The sequence below is a fragment of the Scatophagus argus genome, chromosome 3, assembly GCF_020382885.2.
Source record: "Scatophagus argus isolate fScaArg1 chromosome 3, fScaArg1.pri, whole genome shotgun sequence".
Lineage (NCBI taxonomy): Eukaryota > Metazoa > Chordata > Actinopteri > Scatophagidae > Scatophagus > Scatophagus argus.
Window position 1 is genome coordinate 11,497,286 of NC_058495.1, and position 23,856 is coordinate 11,521,141.

Below are 23,856 nucleotides of genomic sequence, written 5' to 3' on the forward strand. Positions count from 1 at the left end.
GAAAACAGTCTGTTCTATCTGCTCCTGAAGAACTTTTGCCAAAAATGCATTGCTGTTAGATGAGGACTGCAGTTAGTCTTTGGACACTCCAGCCAGGAAGCTATGAGAAGAATGTGTTCACTCCTCAAGCAGACCACCTCATGTAAAGTAAGCAGTGTGACCTCCTACATAAAAATACTACTGACGTAAAGGAGAAGTTGACTCTGTTGGATACTGGCAATTGAACCATATAAAATGAGGCTGTATAGTATATATCATATATGTATATCAGTATATCATCATGCATTTCCAAATACAACTGTGACATGAAGCACTGTAGATCTGAAAGTTAAACATCTACCAGTGAATCCAAAGTTCAGTAATCACAGACTGTTTGAAAAGTTACCTTATTCATCCAAAGCAAAGGAAAACACACTTCTGAGTGTCACTCATCACTGCTCCAAACCTGTAAACACCAAGATCCTGCATCTAATAACAGTGTTGAGAGGACTACTGCAAAAGTGCAAAAAACAAAACAAAAAAAAAGGCATGAGACCGAGAAAGTTGTTTTGATTTGAGCTCGACAAGAACTCACTTTCACTGAGGGCTGAGATATCAAGAGCAAGTCAAAAACAACAGTGTTAATGACATCACATCCAGTCCTGGGGTTTGCATCTGTCCCCGTGTAACTCGCAAAGGACACGGACCAAACAAACATGCATTTTGGTTTTTTTTCCCATACAAGGAATATTTTGTGCTTAAGCAGCAGCAGTGTCTCCAGAGACGTGTCTGAATTTTCCACGAGTAAAATGTATTTCCCACATGTTATGCGAGTGGTTTTACCATTCGTGCGGTTGTCTTGCAGTACTCACATCCCTTTTAACATAAAGACAAGTAAATAATGATTGAAATGATTTTGATTATAATAACAGTGAAACAAATGACATCGTGTCTGGCAGCTACGATTTTGCGATTTAAGGATGTTTTTGCAAATTTATTAATTAATGAAGATTTACTGAACACTGTTGATAGGCTATTATGTGTGTACAAAAATTTTGAGACTATCAATAAATCAGATCGCGTGAAATAAGTATTTCTCCAGTCTGTAAAAGTGTACATAATAAAAACTGATTACCGTAAATGTCTGTCAGAGGAACGTCTCTGCAAATGACTGAAAGCGATGGTTATTAGTGATGGATGAATACATACAGCATTAACGGTTAGTGTATCATGTGCATTAGTCTGTGTTGAGCGGGCAGAGAGAAAGCACTCACCCTCATCCTATGAAATTAAGAAAATAAGATTAAGAAGAAGAAGAAATAGCTGAAAAATCACTACAGTGAAGAAATGATCTTTGTATGACTTTCGGAAAAAGACAAAATGCTGTCTGTTTCCTGAGGTAATGCAGTGATTTTAGTCATCACACTGAATCTGATTCTTTGTCAGATAATGTTGTCTTGAAGTTGTTTGTTCCTTATTCACACACCACCACGAGCTTAGTGGTTTGCCATCTTTCTGCCTCTACTTGATACGTGATGATGAATCATTGACCGTCTCTCCTAAGCGTGCAGTACTTTCTTCTGGAAGAGATTTCTTTTCAGTCTTCATCATTAAGCAATACTAGGGTGTATCGTTGTTACTGTCACCATGGAAATGATTAAGATCCCCTCCGGACATGTTTTAAGACATATAAAAATGCTCTGCGTTGAATAATCATTTTTATATGGTACAATTTTTCCACAAAAAATGTTCAGTTAACTAGTTAAAAATGTCCATACATTTCACCTATGCCTTCTCCCTCATTGAAAAATCTATCAATATGTTGGTCTAAATATCTGTGATTTTAAAAGTTTAACTTCTGTACATGAAATCTCTCCTACAGAACTGAAAAACAATTCCTCAGTGTAATATGCAAACATATATACAACACTTGTAAAAGTTATATATTGTGCTATAACTGGCTTCTAAACCGGTTGTGGTGTCTCAAAACATGGTCCTAGGCACAACTGCACCACGTACACACTCAGATTTAAAAGGTGAACATAGCAAAACTGGCAACGCTTTATAATAAGGATACAAATCATGTTTTTAAATGACGCTTGTTTGACTCTTGTGGTGATTTAATGCATGAAATAATGATGTGTCATTGTATCATGCGTCACAGTACACCCGCCAAGTTTTTGGCTTTATCTGCCAGCAGTTTTTCTGAGCTGCTTCTTTTACTGCCTCTAATTCATGTTTTGGTCAAACTCAACTTGTCTGACCGTCCTGGACTCCTGTTGCCCTGTATGAGCTCAGAAAGTCAGATAGACCATTGTCGCCCTGGCAAAATGAATTTGCCCAAAAATTAAAACGAGACTGAAGGAAAAAGTAAAGAAAATTGGTATGCATGTGTTTCATGGCATCTGAAAAGAGGCTCAAAAAGATCTTAAACAACAACATCCTTCTTTTCTAGTTTCAGCAAATGGCTCTAATCCCGGAATTTATAGATTATAGTTTCCACAGTGAGTAAAAACTTGAGTTAATCAAAACAACAACTAAGTTTTGGTTTCACTCTCAAATTACATTGAGGAACAGGGATAAACTGCGGTGATGTACCCTAGACTTTCACAGGAGCAGTGGGGCAACGGTGGGAAACGATAAACGGTCCTGACTCGCCCTCTAGTGGCCACACCAGAAAGTATCTCTTGACAGCAGCTCTAACATCTACAGGAATCCTTTGAAACGAAAGTAAAACTTCATACTGTGATCATTTGTCACGCCCAGTTTCGACCGGTTCGCTTGTTGTTGGAAGGTGTTATTCCAGCTCAGTGCTCACAACAAACTGCTCATCTCATAACGTTATCGGAGAACCGTCAGCTGCAAGTGCAACATGTCCGAAAGCGGTGAAATCGACGAAGGGTTCTACTCCAGACAGCTGTAAGTACTCCTCACGCTGATCTGAAATCAGTTTAACTGTAGACTGAGACCTGAACAGGTACCGTAGACTTGTGTGGCCATTGATCCAGTTGTTCTTCTACCTGCTTAGGTATGTTCTGGGTCACGACGCGATGCACCGGATGGGCGCAGCCACCGTCCTCATCGCAGGCATGCGTGGTCTCGGAGTAGAAATAGCCAAAAATGTGATCTTGTCCGGAGTGAAGTCCGTCACCGTCCAGGATGAAGGACAGGCGGCGTGGACTGACCTGTCATCTCAGGTGCTAACCCCACGGTGTCATGAATAGGAACATTCTCCTGAGATATATGGTGCAACTCAAAGGCAAAGGTTACAGTAATCAAACTGTTCAAGCAACAATTTAAAATTTTGAATTTTAAATTAAAATTAGGGATGGATGCATGGTTAGTAGAGGTTAATGATCTTATTATCTGTGAAAAGGCAGAGCAATATGAGTAGAATTTGGACGAGGTATGTGGGAGATTGCAAGTAGTTTTTGTAAAGGAAGTGATCTTGCTTTCATTATTAATTACAGTAACTCCCCTACCACTCCTATGCAGTGAACTGTCACTATAAAGAAAATAGAAGAGGGTTCTGAAGATTTAACAAGAATTTCAACAAAAGATCAAACAGAATTATGAATACATCAGCCTTCTCAAGACAATCGAACAAACTCAGCTTGCTGATGAAGGCTGTGTGATAACAGTGGAAAGATCCAGAATAGGTGGGCCTCGTAACAAACTGTGATTTTCATGTTTGCACCAGTTTTTCCTGAAGGAGTCTCATCTTGGTCAGAACCGAGCCGAATGTTCCCTGCAACAGCTGTCTGACTTAAACCCGCGTGTAAGAGTATCGGCCCACACTGGACCACTGGATGACTGCTTGCTTCTGGAATTCCAGGTAGGTCACTGTGGTATCTTATGAAGCTTTGTGGCTTCATATTGCTCTCCATTAAGGCTAATTAAGCAAATGATTAGCTTTTGTGCCTGTGTCTAATTTCTGTCTGATATGTTTTTTCCCAAAAGATTTGATTAGATTTGAAATTCTGAAAATTGTATACATTCAGGGCAGCACGGTGGTGCAGTGGTTAGCACTGTCGCCTCATGGCAAGAGGGCTCCAGGTTCGAATCCCGGTCTGGGCCCTTCTATGTGGAGTTTGCATGTTCTCACTGTGCCTGCGTGGGTTTTCTCCGGGAACACTACTACTACTACTACTACTGAGAGTGTGTGGTTGTCTGTCTTTGTGTGTTGGCCCTGCGATTGACTGGCGACCAGTCCAGGGTGAACCCCGCCTCTCGCCCGTAGTCAGCTGGGATAGGCTCCAGCTCCCCTGCAACCCTGACGGATAAGCGTATAGAAAATGGATGGATGGATGGATGTATACATTCATTGAACAATCCTAAATCTGCTAACATTTTTCATTTCAAAATTTGACTACTGGACATGAGATGTATACTTTACTCTGAAGGTTTTGTATTTGATCACTATAGGTTACTGCTCATACAGCCATGTCTTAAACTCTGATTTAAGGCCTTGTAATGTGAAACTCAGCACATGTGTCATTCTGCAAAGTGAAGGTCAAACATCCAAGTGATGTAAACAAGGGCAGGGAAACTGTCATTTTTCAGGTGGTGGTCCTCACTGACTCCTCGCTGGATGATCAGAAGCGTTTTGGTGAACTCTGCCATTCGCATGGAATCAAGTTCATTGTAGCAGACACCAAAGGACTTTGTGGGTAAGTTGGCAGACAAGCTGTCAAAAATCAGACTGACACTATACAAAGCATGAAAGAAATAAGTGAAAACCATATGGTTCATTTGCAGTCAGTTGTTCTGTGACTTTGGGGAGGAGTTCGAGGTTTTGGACCGGGATGGAGAGACCCCTAGATCTGCGATAATACAAACAGTAACTAAGGTGATATTTCCATTTGTTTAAAGTTACTGGTATATTAAAGGCTTCTATAACACTTCCAGGCACCCCTTTTAAACCCGCTCAACCTGTTAGTGCTGTCAGCTCACTTAACCTGCATGTCTTTGGGTTGTGCAGGGAATTCCAAAGATGTACAGGAAGGAAATGAAGAAAGCATAAAAACTAGACCCAGACAGCCTATCTGATCTTTCTGATTGTGCTTTTTCTGAAAGAAAACAAACATACTGTAACATTACTGCTAAAATATTTGTTTCATATTTGAAGGTTATCAAATTGACTTAATTTCAGGAGAATCCTGGAGTAGTGCTGTGCACAGATGACCAGAGACATGGATTTTCAGATGGCTGCAAAGTTTCCTTCTCTGAAATCCAAGGCATGACGGAGCTCAATGGCATCAGTCCCGTTGAGGTCAAAGTCCGTGGTTAGTGTTACTTTACCATGTTGGGGTTTTTTTTTCTTGCAACACACAGTGCAGACATAAGCCATGCTCATTTTCAAGCTTTCAAGGAGCATCCTGGTAGACAGTGTAAATCAGTGTGATAATTTTTTTTTTGTCTCCATATGTATGTGCCACCTCTATCACCAGGCCCGTACTCTTTCAGCATTGGCGACACATCAGCCTTCTCTGACTATGAACGGGGTGGAATTGTGACTGAGGTTAAGGAGCCCTTCAAGATAAAGTTTGTGAGTATCCTTGTGTTCTACCTTAACATGAAAAGGTATACCCTTTACTAATAAGATGACCACAACTAAAATTGCAGAAACCACTGAGTGAGGCTCTATTGGACCTTAAGCTGCTGATAATGAATGATTATGGAAAAATGTCAAGGCACAAGACCCTGCACTTGGCTTTCCAAGCCCTCCATAGCTTCGTGAAGAAAGAACAGCGACTCCCTCTTCCTCTGTCTCAGGTCAGTGAAGCTTACAGAATATTACAGCTAATATTTAATTCATATTCATATTGTTGTTGTATTATTACCATTAAAGCAATTTACATGATTGTTTCCACTCACTTCTTGATGTGATTGATCCCATGCAGTCAGACGCGGATGCCCTGCTTGACGTGGTGAGAGAGCTGAATACAGATGCACAGCTGGAAGAGCTGGATGAAGCTGCTGTGCGAAACCTGTCCTACACAGCCCAGGGTGACTTGGCTCCTATGAATGCTTTCATTGGAGGCCTTGCTGCTCAAGAAGTGATTAAGGTGGGGTTGATGCCTGTAACATTAGTTTTATCTTTCACTTTTTGATGGTGTATAACACTGCTATTGTTACATTGTGCATATTAAATATACATGATTTAGCACTTACTGTATGGTGTTGCAGCTGAGTGTATTTTGTTCCTGCAGGCATGTAGTGGGAAATTTACGCCTCTTCAGCAGTGGCTATATTTTGATGCACTTGAGTGCCTCCCTGAAGAGGAGGACCGATTGGCAGAGTGCTCCCTTTCAGCAGTATGTTATGAGCTAATTCACCCATCAATAAGGAACACTCAGTCAGACTTCAGGTTTAAATTCAATTTTAAAATTTTTGTTTTCCTCTCCGGCAGAAAGGCACACGATACGATGGACAGATCGCAGTGTTTGGGTCAGAGTTCCAGGAGAAGCTTCAGAGGCAGAAGTACTTCCTGGTGAGGGCAGGTTTGGTATTTGTCCAGCAGGGGGCACACTCTGCACTGGAATGCGGGAGTTCCATCTGTGTTTTCCTTTGATCTTGTCTGGTGTTGATGATGGCACATGCAGGAAATGGCTGTGATTCAGGTGGTATTTCCTGGCAGTGTTGATCTCTTGGTGTGCAGGGACAGCTAACCAGTGATAAGCCCTTTCTCTGTTTCCTTCAGAAGTGTTATTTTTACTGCTATTTACTGGCTCTCTGTGTGTTTGAGAGAGTGAGCATGTGCATGTGTTTGTTTTAGGCCTGTCAAAACTACATGCATGAAATCCATCAGGAAGAATGAATAATTTTCTGCTACATTGTAAAAGACAAACAATAAGTGCCATTTGCTGGTAAGAATCAGGTGCTGTAATACAAATCATGACACAGGGATTGGAGTGGAACAGTTACAAATCTGCTCTGTAGCAGTCAGGGGTTCGGAGAGCACAAAATGAACCACAGCCACCATCATCATCACATGCAAAATATTAATTAAAAATTGTTTTTGAGAGTTGATACAGTATCACAAAACAATATTGCAGGACTCAAGTGTATCAATTAAGGCAATCTATTTTTATCTGTAAAACTTAGCTTTAACTTGATGACATTCACTTGGATTTCGTGAGCTAATGTACATTTAATCTAATAGACCCTGTGTTGTTATTTCTCAAGGTTGGTGCTGGTGCTATTGGCTGTGAGCTTCTGAAAAACTTTGCCCTCATTGGGCTTGGTGCCGGAGAAGGACACATCACAGTAACAGACATGGACTTCATAGAAAAATCCAACTTGAACCGACAGTTCCTGTTCAGGTCTCAGGATATTGGGGTGAGAAAATGCACAGTACCTTCTTTAGGTGGTGAAGAGTGTCACGTGCTCTCACAGCTCTCTGGTTCTTGTTTGACCTGGTTAAGTGGAAAGGTCAGGGGGCTTCACTAATGGGGGTGCATGTATTGTCACAGTCTGAGGTAGGTAGTGTCAGATTACGCAAAGTTACCGTGTTCCATCACTTGTGGCTGTTTTGTTTTGCAGTTTGCTTTAGGAGTTTATCAGATAGTTGTTCACTCCGGTCCAAGCAAACAACACCAGTGTCTAAACAACTTACGTAACACATAGTAGAGTGCACTTAGTGGGTATGATGACATAAAATGTAATCTAAAAATCTGACAAGAATTGTGCTGATGCTGCTGTTATATAGTAGAGGAACAGTGAGATACTCAGAATTCATTGTCTTGACAGTACAGTAAACATACAATGTGAATTATTAAAGACCAAGGATGACTTCTCTGCATTTCATTCACAGAAAGATCACAAATAACTAATGTGGACGACTTATTTTGTATAAAATAACATTTTACACAATTCTTCCTTCATCTGTCATTACCACCTTTTTTGTGTCTTGATTTTACCTACATGGCTCACATACATTATCCCTCAGACACACCACCCATTTGACCACTTATTCATAAACAGAAATCAAAATCGGAAATTGCTGCCAAAGCAGTGCGGGAGATGAACGCACAGATGAACATCACTGCTCACCAGAATCGTCTTGACCCTGACAGTGAAGGAGTGTATGACTACAACTTCTTCATGGGTCTTGATGGAGTGGCTGCAGCCCTCGATAATGTAGAAGCCAGTGAGGACACTTACTTTATTATTATTATTATTTCTATATGAATTTGTCATTACTGTAGGGATTGTATAGCAGAACATTAACATTTAGCATTTTGTACATTTTGCACTACAAATGCTTGTAAAAGTCAATTTTCAATCCCTGTTTTTGATGCCCAGGGGTCTATCTCGATGAGCGGTGTGTTCACCACCGGAGGCCTTTGCTGGAGGGAGGAACTCAAGGAAGCCAGGGTCATACTCTGGTGGTGGTTCCTGACCTTACAGAGTCTTATGGGAAGGACACATCAAGTTCTAGTAATGCCATCCCACTGTGTACTCTCAAGAACTTTCCTAACCGTATTGAGCACACCCTGCAGGTATGATGTACCTCTGATCATTATTATTATTATTTTTATTGTGTTTGTCTTACAAAGGTTGATTTAACTTTGCTTCAAAACCTACATGAAATAACCAGACATAAAATAGGCCTTACTTAAAATGTAAGGATGAAAATGGTTTTTGTAGATTGACAAAATTCTGTGGTGTTGCACTGTACTACATTACGCTTAAAGGTGTTTCTAACATTTTAATCTATGTTATTGACATATGACCAAAGTGTTAAAAACATCTTTTTATGCTAAACATGCTAAACTGGGCAAGCTAACCTGCTCTTTTGAGACAGTACTAACATGCTGATGTGAAACAGGTTTGCCATCCTGTTGTTTGCCATTTTAATTTAGCTTGTTGGCATGATAACATTTGCTTATAAGCAAAAAACACCAAGCATAGATGAGGGTGATAGAAATGCCATTAGTTTTGTAGGTATGTGGTCATAAACCGTACTGTACTGACCAAAGTAAAAAACTAACCAGAGGATTATTTTTTAATATTTGCTTGTTGTTTATCAGAAGAGAACATGAATTTGTGTGTCACACACTAAAAAGCTCATTCATAGTGACATACTGACTACACTGACATTCATACAGCCGTGCTGCTCACTCAGGGTATTCCTTTGGAATTTGAAAAGTCAATATTTTACTGCTAATATTGTGTATTTCACATCTATATTTTAATTGAGTTTTCTTTATCAATTCCTTTAGTGGGCCAGAGACCAGTTTGAAGGGCTTTTTAAACAAACACCTGAAAATGTGAATCTTTTCCTGAGGTAAGTTATGATGCCATCCTCATGTGATTCACCTTTTTCCACAACACATGTTGCTGCCAACAAACGCATGCATTTACATTCACCAGTCCACTGCTAGTGCGCTGGCACTTAATGGCCTCCATTTCTTATTTTACAATGCTTTTCTGCTCTCTTACAAAGCATTCCAGCAGACCTACAAAAGCTAATGAAGTGCTTCAAGCTCATTATTTTGTTTTATAAACAGGAAAACATGTGGTTGGCTTTTAGCAATAAACCCCTGAGTAAAGAATTACGTAAACAGTCTGTCCTGCCAAGGCTGTACTCTGTAATGTATCTTTCACAGCAGCTTTAACGCTATAATAGATAAAGTCTCATCTGATTAGAGGCTCTCTGGTTTAGAAAAACATCTACTGAATAGAAAAAGAGATTAGATGAATGCAGAAAAAGAACAATATCATGTCATTTCATGAATTATTGTTGAATTTCTGTCTGTTACTTTTTTTAGAACACCTCAGACAGTGTTGGGAGACTGAAAAACGCTGAGCTTACCATAAAGCATTAACCTAATTATAAAGTAACAGCACGTGAGTAGCTGAGCCTCCAACCTTAACTTTGTCTGAGCTTTGAGCCTCAGAGTCCTCCTAATTCAGACATGTTTTGAGATGTCTCTCTGTTTGTTTTGGAAGAATTTGACATAATCCCCCCCCACACTGTCAAGTACTTATACTCTTTTTCTTGTCTTTAAACAGAAGCAGAAATCATGAATCAAGCAGAAATAGTGCTTGATGCATTGCATTTCACTGATGTTTGGAAATTAAAAACACGTTTTATGTGTTTAGCTTTTCTTCAGATGTCTCTTTGTTGTGCAGTTGTGATAAACCTTTCTGGACATTTTCATGAAGCGGGTCATCTACATGTCACAATCCAGTAAATTTTAAGTCTTGGTTAAAAAGGTTATGGAAAAGAACAGTCACATTTTGTTGTGTTATCCTCCCACCCGTGCAGCTTGCAGTGCGATGACTCAAAATGTTCCTGTTTAGACATGTTTAGGTGTATCAGCAGGCAGAGGAGGCAGATCCCTTTTGTTTTTGCAGTGCAAGGCCTTGTTCGGTGAGCTGGCACATGATGGTGCAACTGTCCAGGCGCGTGGTATAGCGTTGCACTGACCAGCACGCAAGATTACTTAACACTTCCTATTAACTTCCTATAACTATTAGTCCCCCACCAAGTGCCAAAGGAATCCCATCTGAGTCACTAACTAGACTACACCCTAAACAAAAATCTTTTTAGTCATTTTTTTCTATGCTTGATAGAACAAAATATTTTTCCATGAGGACTTTCTGTATTGCTGCAGAAGAACAAGTCCAGCAACTCAAAACTTTTATTCTGAATGTTAGAACATGGGAATGTATTATACAATTAGACATTTTTCCATATCTAGTGATTATTACCTTCTTTATACTGTATGTTATTAAATTGCCGCACTGTTTTCTGCAGGGATGCACGGTTTGTAGAGAGGACTCTTAGCCATGGAGACGCTGAGGCCCTGGAGGTTCTTGGAGGGGTGTGGAGCTGCCTGGGGGACATGAAAACTGGAGGACAGCGTCCAGCCAGCTGGGAGGACTGTGTAATCTGGGCACGTCGCAAGTGGGAGACTATCTATAACAATGAGATCCGCCAGCTTCTGCACTGTTTCCCTCCTGACCAGGTAAAATCATATCAGAGTTTGAATAACAGCTCTCCCTAAGGTCCAGTGTCATGAAGTTGTAATTTAGGTATGTAGACACAGAGGGGCACTGTTGTGTGTCTAAGGTCCTTGCATACTGATCGATTAAACACTGCCATGTGGCATTAGCACAAAACCAACACCAATAAGTGTGTCATTTTTCACATTTCTCTTCATGAAGTAATGCAGCATAGTTTCCGCAGGCTCAGAGACCATTATCGCCCTTGTCTGAAACCTGAACCACAGAAAGTCACTGCTGATAAATATCTCTGAACACCTCTGAGGGTTTGTAATCTGGTGAAGCATGCAGACAGAGTGATGTCACATGCTGCCATGACACCTGAGGGGGCACGGATCAGTATCAACCCAAACAGACCCTCACTAACCCCAGATCTCACTCCAGCAACTACCCTCACTGGATGTCCCTGCAGGGTTGTAGAAATTCCTCTGACCAAGAGTGATTTGCTTCCATTGTCCATATGTCTGCTTAAATATTTAAAGAAAGGCATTAAATTCCCTGCATGACTTCTCAGAAAAACTTATGGCATTCTTATACGCTGATAAAATGAACCAGCTTTATATTAATTAGTATTTAAACCAGTCCTGTGTGTAGCCTTATAATCACAACACACCACAGAGAAACTATGTGGAAGTTATGGTAATCATTTTCTAGTTCTCTTTTTCTCTTCCATAGTTCTCTTTACCCTGGTTACCTGTAAAGGAGTTTTGTTTTCATGGCTGTCTTGTAAAGTTATTTTCGACCACAAACTTTCTGAGGAACTGCGATAAGGCAGCATACGTCAGTCAACGGTCGGTCACAAACCAAACAGACAGATACTGGTACCCACACAAGACAGATAACCACACATTCAATGTAACAGTTACTTTGTTGTGAGGAGTGAACGTGGTTCTGCTTTGACAAGTGGGCCAATGAACCGAAGGCCTTATGGGAGCGTGTTTATCCTGCACTGATGGAGCTTCCACAAAAGGCTCAAATTATGTACAAGGCCGAAAAATACAATGTGTATCATCTATATATATGATTAAATGACAACAGAGATTAAAGACCTCATATTATAAATGCAGCCTTTGTAAAGTTGTAAATTGTAAATTTTACTGTCAGTTATGCACAAAAGCTTTTAAAGATGTGATATGATGGTACATTTTTTTTGTATTTTTAACTTGTTGCGTAATCACATGGTTGAATTAAAATAAATTGGTTAAAGAAAAATAAATTGTTTCTGCAAAGTTATGGGACTAATAAAGGATTATCTTATCTTAAATACCTGTGATTCCATAATATGCATATTGTCGATAATATATATCTTGCACTTGCAGCTTATTGCACTAATTAGATGCTAAACTGCATTCCGTTGCCTTGTACTTGTACATGTGTAATGACAATACAGTTGAATCTAATATAATATAATAGTTATGAAATATTAACTGATAACAGTCATGTCAGTTGTATTTATGCAGGCAAAATTCACAAATTACAAATTTGCCTAAGGGGGCTTTGCAATCAACATGCTCTGTTTTAGGGGGCTGGAAAACATTTTCTAATGCAGGACATACTGATTGTATGATTCATCTCATTTGGATTTTAAATTTATTTAAAGAATCCCTCAAAGGTCATTTATGGTTTATTAAGAAAGTAGCAGGACCTCAAGCCTCTGATTGTAACAGTTTTGATTAGAGTTTGACTTGGGCTATACAAATGCTATATGAATTCTTAAACTAAAGTCAAAAGGATGAAGCATTACTGGCACCATGTTTCTGCCCTTAAGCCCTCTGAATCCTGATTGGGAAAAGGAGAGTGCTGTTGATGCCTTTTGGCTGCCATAGAAAACACCCCTGTAGTGAAAACTGCCACCTGCAGGTAGGGGACTCTGTCTCAGCATATGGACCATTTGGGAACATCAAAGCTCTCAGCCCCTTTGTTCCTTTATCAGACATACAAATTGTGTTGTCAGCACATGACTGATAACGGTATTAGTCTGGCTGTATTACGGGAACATCGCCGGCCTCCTGGTGTGTCAGAAAACTAAAAGATAACATGATGTTTTAACAGTTTTTTTGCTGTGTTGTATATTAATCCAAGGTCAATCTGTAAGAATTTTCAGCTGTTGATAATTTTGATAAAGAGATTTTCTTCTGCCTCTCTTTAGGTGACTGCTGCAGGTCTACCCTTCTGGTCTGGATCCAAGAGATGCCCTCACCCGCTGACCTTTGACCCCAACAATGTGAGTAGTGGCTGGTCCGATTCCTCATGCAGTAGTAATCCTGACATGAGCCCTAAAACAGTCGACAGGAATGGCTGAAAAATGCCCCAGTATTTGGTGATGACCACTCACATTCCTTGTTTATCTGGTCTGATAGAAGCTTGTCCTCATGCACTGCATTGTTATCTGAGCTGCCACTTAAACTGCATGTGGACAATAAAAAGCAGATAATAATCTGCTCTCCAAACATATTCACAAATCGCCATGCTGATTCCTACGTACTGTCATATCAAGTAAAGAGGTAATAAAAAATACTGAAAAATACTGTAACTTGAAAACTTGTTACTATAGAGGTGAGAAACTGACATTTCACAAAGTCTCTGAAAGGAGATTTGCTTTCCTCTCCCCATGGCTCTTTACACCTCACCTTTTCCATCGTCTCGGTGCTGTCAGTGTTTCATTCCATCCCCTGCCATCTGACTTCGATCTCCCTCACAGTTGTTTTTTGCCCTTCCATCTATGTGAAATATTGTCATCTTTTCCAGAAGATAAAAGCTACAATTGCAAATTTTCAAATGTGCATTGTCAGTGCAGTTTTTTTTTTTTAAAAAAACTTATCTATAAAGGTGAAATGAAACTTTTTAATACTGAATTATTTCACCATTGCACCTGTGGTATTGGTATTAATTGCAACATTTTTATTTGAAATATATTTGCTTTGCTTTGGATGTATAATCTATTGTCTCTTCCCTTTTTCATCAACAGTAATTACTTCAGTAGATATTTTCTATATTACAGTCCTTCTGTTCAGAAATTCTTAAATGGTTTTATTGATCCTTTGTCAGTTTCGGTCTGCACTGTTAGCACTGCTGTGACTAGAATACAGTGTTGTACTCTGTTGAAGTAGAAGTGAAATACTTGAAAGGTGAAATGTGGATCTTAAAAGTCTGTCTTTTCCAGAAAGTTAAGAATAGACTGTAGATAGTACTGTTAATCATATCTTGATGATTAATTAGAGAGCAAGTCTCTATTACTCTTTCATGTAGATAAGAGTAGAAGATTCACATGACACATCAGGTATCTGCAAGAGAGTGAAAAGTTATTTCTCTGATCTGTAACCAGGACAGATTCTGAAATGTTGAATTGAAGTTCAGAAATGGAACTTCTTCCTTGATGGCACCTTTGCAAAGGTGAAATGTGGAATGATGCTGTGGAGTAAGCAGTCACTGCCTCTTGTGTACATATGTATGTCTTGAGAAAGAGAGAGAGAGAGAGAGACAGTGGTTGAAGGACCTACTGTTACAGCTACCCATTCTGTTCAGGCAGGTAATTTGGCATTAATGCACTTCTTAATCTTAATATAATCTTAATCTTCTTTCTCCTCAAATCTATTTTTTACAATGTGCCTTCTACAGCTTCGATCTGCAAGGACTCAGTACTGAATCAGTTTTAAATAAACCACTTTTATTTCATGTGTTGAGCATTATGTATTAAGATTATTTAAGATGTTATCTATATAATTTAATGGTTTATATTTTCATTATGTTCATTAGACAACCCATATGGAGTATGTGATGGCAACAGCCAGTCTGTACGGGCAGATCTATGGGATCAACGGGCTTCGCGACTTTGCTTCTATCAGAAAAATCTTAGAGAAAGCACATGTGCCATCTTTCACTCCCAAGTCGTCTGTAAAGATCCATGTCACTGACCAGGAGATGCAGGGGGAGAAACAAAAGGACAGTGATGATGCTGGTGAGTCATTCTAACTCGCTCATGTTTCATGCTATTACCTCCCATTCTTCCTGGGTTTTTTTTTTATTCTCTCTTTGTCTTTGCACCAGAAAAAGCACAACTTGAGGAGCTGAAAGGAAAGTTGGCTTCACCATCTCTGAAAGACTCAGCCACACAGATGTACCCCATCGACTTTGAGAAGGTAAGGCAAGAGCACAGCGGGATGTCTGCTGCACACTCGGCAGGAGCCACAGACAGCCTGACGCTGGGTGTTAACAGGGAGCTGCACTCAAATCTATAGGTGCTTTCAGAATATGTCTTTTTTTTCTCTCCTTCATCTTTTGGTGCTCAGTGACCCGAATCTGAGCTATTCCTCAACATCCATGAAACAGAGCTTTCTTGTGTTCTGTGTTCAGTGTTAAAGCGCTTTGGGGCTCAGATATACATTTTAGAAATAGACATTTACGTCCTGTTCATAAAAACAGAATATAAAAAGAACACTTCAGTCATCCAGCTCACTTGGAACAGATTTATTTATGTATGGACCTATGTGAGGTGAAATGGCGCAGCGTACTGCATACAGGGAGATACTGCCTGCAGACGTGTCAGCTGTGTCTTTGAAGTGGCACACTGAGGCCTTGAGGCTGAGTTTCCTGTATACCTACTGTGCAACCAGCCACTGTCACAGTCGTTCCTCACAGACTTTCACACCACCTCTTGACAAATAATCACCCACTGTCTCATCATTAAATCGTGTTTAGCACTTGGTTGAGATTTTGAAGCGTCTGTAGTGAGGTGGAGGGGAGTGGAGCTTAAAGGTTTGTCTTTTCCAGAAAGTTATATCAAGAATAGATATATTTTCCCCAAACAAATTCCTAGAAGTACTGTATTTTCTAACCAGTCGTTTCGGTACAGTTACTAATACCTTGATGATTACTTAGAAAGAAAGTCTCTATTACTCTTTCATGTAGATAAGACTAGAAGATTCACATGACACATTGGGTATCCACAAGAGAGTGAAAAGTTATTTCTCTGGTCTGTAACCAGGACAGATTCTGAAATGCTGAATTGAAGTTTAGAAATAGAACTTTTTTCCTTAATAGCACCTTTGCTAAGGCTTTATCAGGAAGATCCAACAGGGTCATTTCTTCTGAGTAAAGGGTGTGTGTTGTGTTAAGGAGTGCTAGCTGTAGCTCCGAACTGTGGACAAATCCAAGATTGCTTCTGGGTTTTGATTGTCAATTATAAAACCATTTCTGAACACAAGTGGCCAAACAGAGCGACCTACACAATTATTCGCCTCTTTTTAGGACTTTTTGGGCCACACGCCCAGTCCATCCTGAATTGGACCAGAATCCAAGACTTATTCACCTCTTGATTCAAATAATAACTCAGTTTCTTCAGCGTCTTTAGGGCGGCACTTTATGCCCCCATTGACCTTCAGTGGAGGGATTTATAAGCTCAATAAAGCAGAAACCTAATGAATCTCTTGCGATAATATATTAAGTGGCAACATTAAACAAATGCAGAATTTGTAAAAAACATTTTCCAGAGGGGAAAATTGTCCTCCCCTGGTTAGCCAACTAATCCTATTTAACTGTTGACTTGTTGATCCACCAATGAGTTCCTGAGTTTCCTGGGAAACCTTGGGAAATAAGAGGACTAATTAAAATTCTCACCTCCATACAAGCATTTTCTTTCATGCTGAGAGCACACTGGTGGAAATCAACCACATGCACACCTTGAACACTGAAGAGGTTACAAATATCAGTGGCTAAAAGATATGTCACAGCAATAGAACCTTTACTTAGGCATGGGGTACTTCAGGCTCAACAAAGAGGCATAAGAAGGCTAGAAAAGGTGCAGTTGCTGTGGCTGCAGAGGTGAGTCTTAGAGGAATTTGGAGAGGGTATGGAAAATGACTGTCAGGCCACTTGAATGAGGTTCTGGTGAAGCATTCAGTGACTCAGGAGAAGCCATAATGAAGGTGTATGAGGTAAGTCAGGGACATATCGAATGTCATCTCAAATAAGATTGAGATCCCCCAAACTACCATACTCCCCCTGATTTGAATCCATGCGTGCCCAGGTCATGCTGTGGATAGATGGAATTTGTGTAGGAGGGTTTCAGATGCATCAGGTTGCCGGCTTAGAGCTTCCTCACAGCCCCTAAAGCCTTCCCTGAGTGACAGTCACCTTCCTAGTCTTTGTGGAGCCGCAGTGGCAGAGGCATGATGTCACCAGCCATGTCAATCACAAAAGAAATCTGATTTTCACTGCATTCTGATGGGGTGACCAAGTCATGTATTGAGTGATTTAAGTGACACAACAACAAAGCCTTCAAAGCTCAAAGCAGATGTCACATCACCGGGGGTGTCACCCGGCATGGACGTGAATACATATCAAGATATATTTTGTTCTTGTGTCTCAAGCTTAGTATTAAATAACTGATGTACTTTATGTTTAATATCCCGTCTGCCACAGGATGATGACAGCAACTTCCACATGGACTACATCGTTGCTGCTTCTAACTTGAGGGCTGAGAACTACGACATCCCTGCAGCCGATCGGCACATGGTCAGCATTTCCAATATGTGTTTCATCTAATCTAGTCTAATCTCTGTGAAGGGCTGATAACAATAGAGAGGAAAGTCAGAGAGATGAAGCCGAGGTGAGAGGCGGTGTAGATTAGAAAAAGCAAAAAAAAAAAAAACAAAGCAGACCGCTCCCCCTCCCTTGGGGTCATGTTTTTAGCGGGTGCTGCACACACCTGCCCTAAAGCCACAGAAACAGCCTCCTCACCCATTGTTCCTGGAGCAGAACTAATCACAGCACTTTACCTGTCGCCTGGGAGGTGACACCTGAGCCAGGCCTTCTACCAGCCGCTGCTGTAGACACACACAGCCAAGACAGATGGAGGCTGATGGGGGATGGGCACTGCTAAGTGAGGGGAGACAAAAGAGGGTTACCTTTGTGCAATTATGCTGAGATGTCTGCACGTTGCATCTTGTTTGCATATAACTTTGCTTTTACAGCACACAGTATAGCTATACTGTAAACCCTACATAACATGACAACATGTCAGTGTTAGAATAATAATAAGATTTTTGTTCCAGTATTGAAATATACTGTATATACATGCGGCAAATAGATGAAAAATTCGTTATAAAATAGTCAAATTAATGACTAATACAAGGAAGTGCGCTCTGCTGGTATATATTACATCAAATGCACACATTTTAACAAAAATAAATGACTCATGTTGTTAGATTTTGTGGTAGAAGTATTCAGATGTTTAGATTTAGTTAAAAATACTTCACTACAGCAACAGAAGTATTTGCAGCAAAATACCATTGAACTCTGGAAGGTAAAAGTACCGCCTGTCAGTGTCACATTACTGGATGCACTGATTACTGATGCATCACTGTGCTTGCGGCATTTGTGTTTTAGCTGTTCAAAGTAAAACTGATTTTTAATACATGGTTTGGTAATGTAATCTATAGCAATGCAGAATATTTTACAAATTGATGGCATGTATTGTATGTTGATTAAAGGGAATTAGTAACTAAAGCTGTAAAATCAAAGCAGTGGAGTAAAACAGACAATACAGTATACTGTATATTCAGTATAGTCAATTTAGTATTGAAGTATAGTCTTGAGGTGCTTGTATTTTACTGTAGTTTTTTTTTTTTTTTTTTTGCTTTTTATTCTACTGTTTGCTATTTTTCAGCATGAAATATTGTAAAAAGTGATTTCTACTCCACTAATAGTGGAAGCATAGTAATTACTTTGCAGTTTGAGATGAGTTTATGTTTATACCAGCTCCACCTGGATCAGCTGCAACATCAAAGTGCTTCTCTCATATTTATGCATTTGTAAGAATGTTAGAATAAGATAGGAATAGAACTTTGATCAGGCTGATCTTGCTGCATGAGTACTAGGACATTTGATACTTTTTTTACTTTTACCTTTTTTTTTTACTTTTAGTAGTCGCTGTTATTTTACTTTACTTAAGTAAGATTTTGAGTGCAGTACTTAAGTTTGTAATGGTTTACATTGTTGTATGGCTACTTTTACTTACAGTAGTATATGATTTGTCTTCTTTCACATATGCATGTAAAGGAGCTGCAGTGGAAGGTAGCTGTAAAATAGAAATAATCAAGTTAAATACAACCTTCTCAAAGTACTACTTAATTACACAACATAAATAATTATACTAATATTGCTGTTATTGTAACAGAAGGTTTCTGCTGAAAGGCAATAAAACTGAATTCATGTCCTGCTAGTTGCAGTGCATCTTAAAACTGAGCTTTCCTCTCCTTCACAGAGTAAGCGCATTGCTGGAAGGATCATCCCAGCCATTGCCACCACCACAGCCGCAGTGGCAGGCCTGATGTGCCTGGAGCTGTATAAACTGGTGCAGGGTCACCAGAGAATCAGCTCTTACCGTACATCTTATTTCTTCCTGTCTGTCCAGCATTTTGTGTGGTCCCAGCCTCGCCGGGCACAATCCTTCGAAGTGAGTTACAGCTCTATGCACCCACAGCAGTCAGTCACTTATAGGACCTGAGTAAGGCAATTCATGCAGCCTGACAGGCTCTTACTGTATATACATTTATAATTTAAGCCTGTCTGCTTTGGAGATAAATCTGTTTGGTTTACATCCTTCCTCTCTGGTTGGAGAACATTAAGTTGTGAATGAGTGCTCTCAGAGTAAGTGACCTTTGCTAACTGTCAATCTCTTGCATATAAGCCAAGTCTTAAACTAGCTCAGTTATAATCCTCAGGGTTTTTCAATGAAGGTAAGGCAAAACACACCCATGTCTGCCTCTGTGTTTGCAGAAATTAAGTGAATTTGAGACAACTGTAATTCAAAGCGAAAGGACAGGAGCTTATTTTCTTAAGACATAGTTCTTTTAGGATCAAATCCACCTCAACGTTTGAGGTTGTTATACCAGGTTTGTGAGCTCATACTAGGTTCTTTATGCTGTATCAGCCAAGCTTTAAAACACAAACACAAAATGGCTACCAGCCAGATTCAAAAGCCAAACAACTCTTAGGGTCACATTTTAGGTATGAGAGGATATAAAGTCAAAAGTCACTGCCCTTGTACAGGTCTGACTGCCTTTTCTCCTCCAAATCTCACCTCTGGAGGGAATCAGATACTGGAGCTGCCCTCACCAGTATTCTCTCTCAGAGCATTGAACCCCCTGACAGACAGGGGTCACTGGGGGTCGGTGAGTGGAGTAACTGTGTCCTGTGGGACGTGAGGGTGCACTGACAGGGAGCTCTGAGACAGTGTAGGTCTGGTTTCAGCTTTGGTTACAGGCAAAAATGCTGCAGCTGCATTAAAGGCTGCTGTGATGACAGAGGCAGCTGTGACTTTCTGTGCAGCTCTGGCGTTCCAGACATGCCCTTTTCCTTACATACAAAGACCCTGGTGTTCTCACAGTTGTTGTCTGTAAACTTGGTCAGTCAAAGTGTTTGCACATACTTTTATCATTTTTTTTTTCTGTCTTCTGAAATTTGCTGGCCCGAACACAACATTGCCCAAGCAGCATGGAACGTTGGATACACACAGTAAATGATTGCAGTCACACATATTGTACCTGACATCACCCCAACCAGAGGTTGTATATTCAAGTGTTGAATCATTTAGTCAGAGGGATGGGCAGACATTAGATTTTCCAGAGCAAGGCTTTTTCATTGGGGCTTAAAGTGTTGCAGCATCAGCTTCTACGCTTAGTTCTATTCAGCAGAGGAGACGGAGCAGAGATGGGACACCACCAGAGGAAAAATGCCCAGCTGAGGCTCAGGGTCAGTGTTTCGAAGGTTAGGAACAAATCTTAGAGAGTTAAATATTGGTAGGCACTCGTAAATGAGGGATACACATAGTTACACAGAGTAGGAGGGAGATGGGAAGATGCTTGGTTGCCAAAACCTCAGCTATCTGAGTGGGAGATTCTCTAACGTCTTCCAAGGAAACCATTTTAGTCTTTAGTCTTCATGATTAGTTATTTGTCTATGATACCTTGTAGAAATCAGTTCAGTTCAGTGATTGATAGTCTTTTCTCAAACATATTCTCCTTTTTCTGTGTGGTGTATGAACCACACAGATAACTTTACTTCACATAACAAATAAAAAGTATAAAATGCCATCAATTCCTACAGTTTATATGACCAAGATCAAAATGTTGTGTATCACAGTAAATACCCTCGTCACAAATATTTATGCTATGCACTGAAGTTAAAAAAACTGTCAACTGATATTTGATTTTTTGATCTTTAAATTATAAAGAAACAATAAAAATCCAGTATCAGTTGCACTCTTCCAAACATGTGTGACATTCCAGTCTCTGCAGCTTCCTGTAGTATGTTCTTAATATCTTGACACAACTTGCATTTGTTTTCCAGTGATTCAAAGCTTTCCTGCACCTGAGTTGTGCTTTAGTTATCTCATCACATAACTTTACATCATAATGTAGAATGAAGGACAATAAAGAAATGTTGCTTGTGATTCTCTATAGATTTATCATGCCCTGAGATGTGGGACTATCACTTTTCTGTACTGTACTGCAATCTGTTAATAGAAACGAATGGTGTAAATATAAATGAATTAAAATAGCAAAAATTAGCCCACAGTAGAATTGCAGAAACAAAAGGAACATACCTATAATTAATATGCTTTTATCTGCTTAATCTAAGATTAGAGAGGTTTTATTGTTCAGCCTTTGAAGCAACTGCAGACGTGCAGCTGTTAAATATCACTGATCAGACATGCAGTTTCAAGAGCTCGGCTTACTTTTGCAATGACTGAGTCCTCTCCTTTTATGAGATCAGTCTCAGTTCATTAATATCAAGTAACACAACTCACATCTTACTGGTAGAACTGGTGGCCCACCCAGTGTTCATCCAAAGTGGAGTGTATTTTTACCACCACAGCAGGGAATTGCCAGATGTTTCGCAGTCACTGTAATGTAACAATGCATCATCACAGCTCTGAAGAGGCAAAGATATGTTAGTGAGATTGTTGTTGTAATTGAAAGCTTGTGGGTAAGATGTTTTAGATGTGGCTGGTTACCACTCTGTCCATACAGAACTGTTTTACTCACAGACTCTTTAACTGAAATAAATTACTGCTCATTCTCCCACCATGCTAACCCTTTTCCAGAGATTGTTGCTTTAAAGCTGCTGTTTCCCAAAATAGGAAGTTCCCCTGGCTTTCCCCCACTGCTGCTATCCTCTGTATAGAGGCTGAAATATGTAAACAAATGGGAGGCTGTCCTTGTCTGCTCAACACTGCAAATCTTTACTATCGTTTTCCTCCCTGTGTTTATGTTTTTCAGTTGCTAATAAGTAGCAAGTCTACCAAGCTCACAGAGATGAAAAATCTCAAAAATTGTTACTTGGTTCAGATGTTGGTGCCACAGTTCTAGAGCTGCAGTCTTTCTCTACTGTCGGTCCCTTGTCAAAGGTTAACTGAAACTCACACAAAACTTTCCACAGATTATCCTTATATCAGATAACTGCAAAAACACAGCATCACACACATTCTCCTGATTACAGTTCCTCACTGAAATTAGACATGGTTTTCCAAAGACACGCAAAGTGTAAGTTACCATTTGATAAAACTTTCGCAAATCAAAATTTGTTATAAAGTTGTTGCTTATAATGATCAACCCACAGAGAATTATCACTGGCCATAGAAATGCCCCTCAGTTACACATAGCATTTTAGTGACTGTCAGAACGGCCCGTAACCACGTGTTGCGGTTTATTATTCTCAATATTCTCGTCCCCATTTAATGCAGCAGCAAGCAGCTGTTTTCAGCAAGGAAAAGAAAAACTATCTATATGCACTGGAGAGCAGACAGACGAAGTTAGTGATAAGCCCATGAAGACAGTGGAACTTTTAGCAACTAAAGAGCCACATACGACTCTAATGTTGCTCAACACCTAATGAAGGCAGGTGTTTGCTATTAGCCAACTTAATCAGATGATTATAGGACAGGGTTTTAGCTCTGTGTATGATATGAGAAGACTACTTTTAAATGCACTCCTATATTTGTACAATACAGAGTGTAGCTGAAATGAGGTGTGCTGTAAGAAGGTTTCAGTTCACCTCAGATCATGGACGGTGAAGACAGTGCATGCCTTGTTACTGCAGGAAACCAAACCTCCTGAGACAATATATTTCAAGACCAGCAAAGGCTCATGAGTGTTGTGCTCTTGCAGCTGTAACGGAGCTGAAGCCTCAGTAAATCTCAGAGAAACATCACCTGGGGCCAAGACAGAGGAGTACGTGTCTCAGCTGGGTATTAAATAGCTCCATCTTCAACCCCTCCTGCAGCTTGCCCAACTCTGTATGCCAGTGTCTGTTGTCTTTACTTGTCTGTTAGGCTGCCTGCTGGTTGTGTGCCATGGAAATACTCCCTCTTCCATGTCTGTGCACACATGCTCCACACCCTGGTCTTAATGTGGTGCCCTTTCACGCTCCCTTGGTGCCCCTCTTCCCCAGCTTGCCCTTTCAGTCTCTAATTGAATTAGCAGTGTTGGAGGTAAGGCTCCTGTCCTCAACGAGCCACTGCAAGGTCAGTGCTCACACTGATTCTTTGTTAATTGCCTGAAGAAATGATGGAGATTTCCTGCCTTCACAGGAAGCTATTTATTGAAACCAGATTTCCCTGTGAGCACTACGTGATCTTGCTGGAGGAGGAAGGGGTTTTCTGTTCATCTGCTCCAGCCTCTGTTTCTAATAACTTTTCATACACAACTTGCTCAGGAATTAAGCCAACTTGATATGAATGTGTATTGAGAAATCAGGAAGAAACAGGGATGTTTGCATGTTTGTTGAGTAAACATTCACTTCAGGGTGGTCATATATTGTTTTATATGTAGAAAGTAAAATCTGCAGCTACATGATATG

General features: G+C 40.1%; 1 protein-coding gene across 2 annotated transcripts in view; it reads left to right on the forward strand.

The window, feature by feature from the left end:
• Positions 1-2,674: 2,674 nt before the first annotated feature.
• uba7 (ubiquitin-like modifier activating enzyme 7) overlaps positions 2,675-23,856 on the forward strand; it is a 35,756-nt gene continuing 14,574 nt past the window's right edge. Inside the window, exons 1-21 of one of the 2 annotated variants that reach the window (XM_046383485.1) lie at positions 2,675-2,898; positions 3,008-3,176; positions 3,680-3,814; positions 4,543-4,649; positions 4,738-4,828; positions 5,132-5,264; positions 5,430-5,527; positions 5,605-5,754; positions 5,883-6,047; positions 6,192-6,296; positions 6,389-6,472; positions 7,168-7,320; positions 7,966-8,131; positions 8,287-8,483; positions 9,207-9,271; positions 10,748-10,958; positions 13,145-13,219; positions 14,752-14,953; positions 15,043-15,134; positions 17,416-17,508; positions 19,259-19,450. In XM_046383485.1, the coding sequence (XP_046239441.1) occupies positions 2,852-2,898; positions 3,008-3,176; positions 3,680-3,814; positions 4,543-4,649; positions 4,738-4,828; positions 5,132-5,264; positions 5,430-5,527; positions 5,605-5,754; positions 5,883-6,047; positions 6,192-6,296; positions 6,389-6,472; positions 7,168-7,320; positions 7,966-8,131; positions 8,287-8,483; positions 9,207-9,271; positions 10,748-10,958; positions 13,145-13,219; positions 14,752-14,953; positions 15,043-15,134; positions 17,416-17,508; positions 19,259-19,450 (2,730 nt within the window). In that variant the 5' untranslated portion in view covers positions 2,675-2,851. The remainder of the gene's footprint in view (positions 2,899-3,007; positions 3,177-3,679; positions 3,815-4,542; positions 4,650-4,737; positions 4,829-5,131; positions 5,265-5,429; positions 5,528-5,604; positions 5,755-5,882; positions 6,048-6,191; positions 6,297-6,388; positions 6,473-7,167; positions 7,321-7,965; positions 8,132-8,286; positions 8,484-9,206; positions 9,272-10,747; positions 10,959-13,144; positions 13,220-14,751; positions 14,954-15,042; positions 15,135-17,415; positions 17,509-19,258; positions 19,451-23,856) is intronic. The other variant, XM_046383486.1, reaches the window with a different exon arrangement.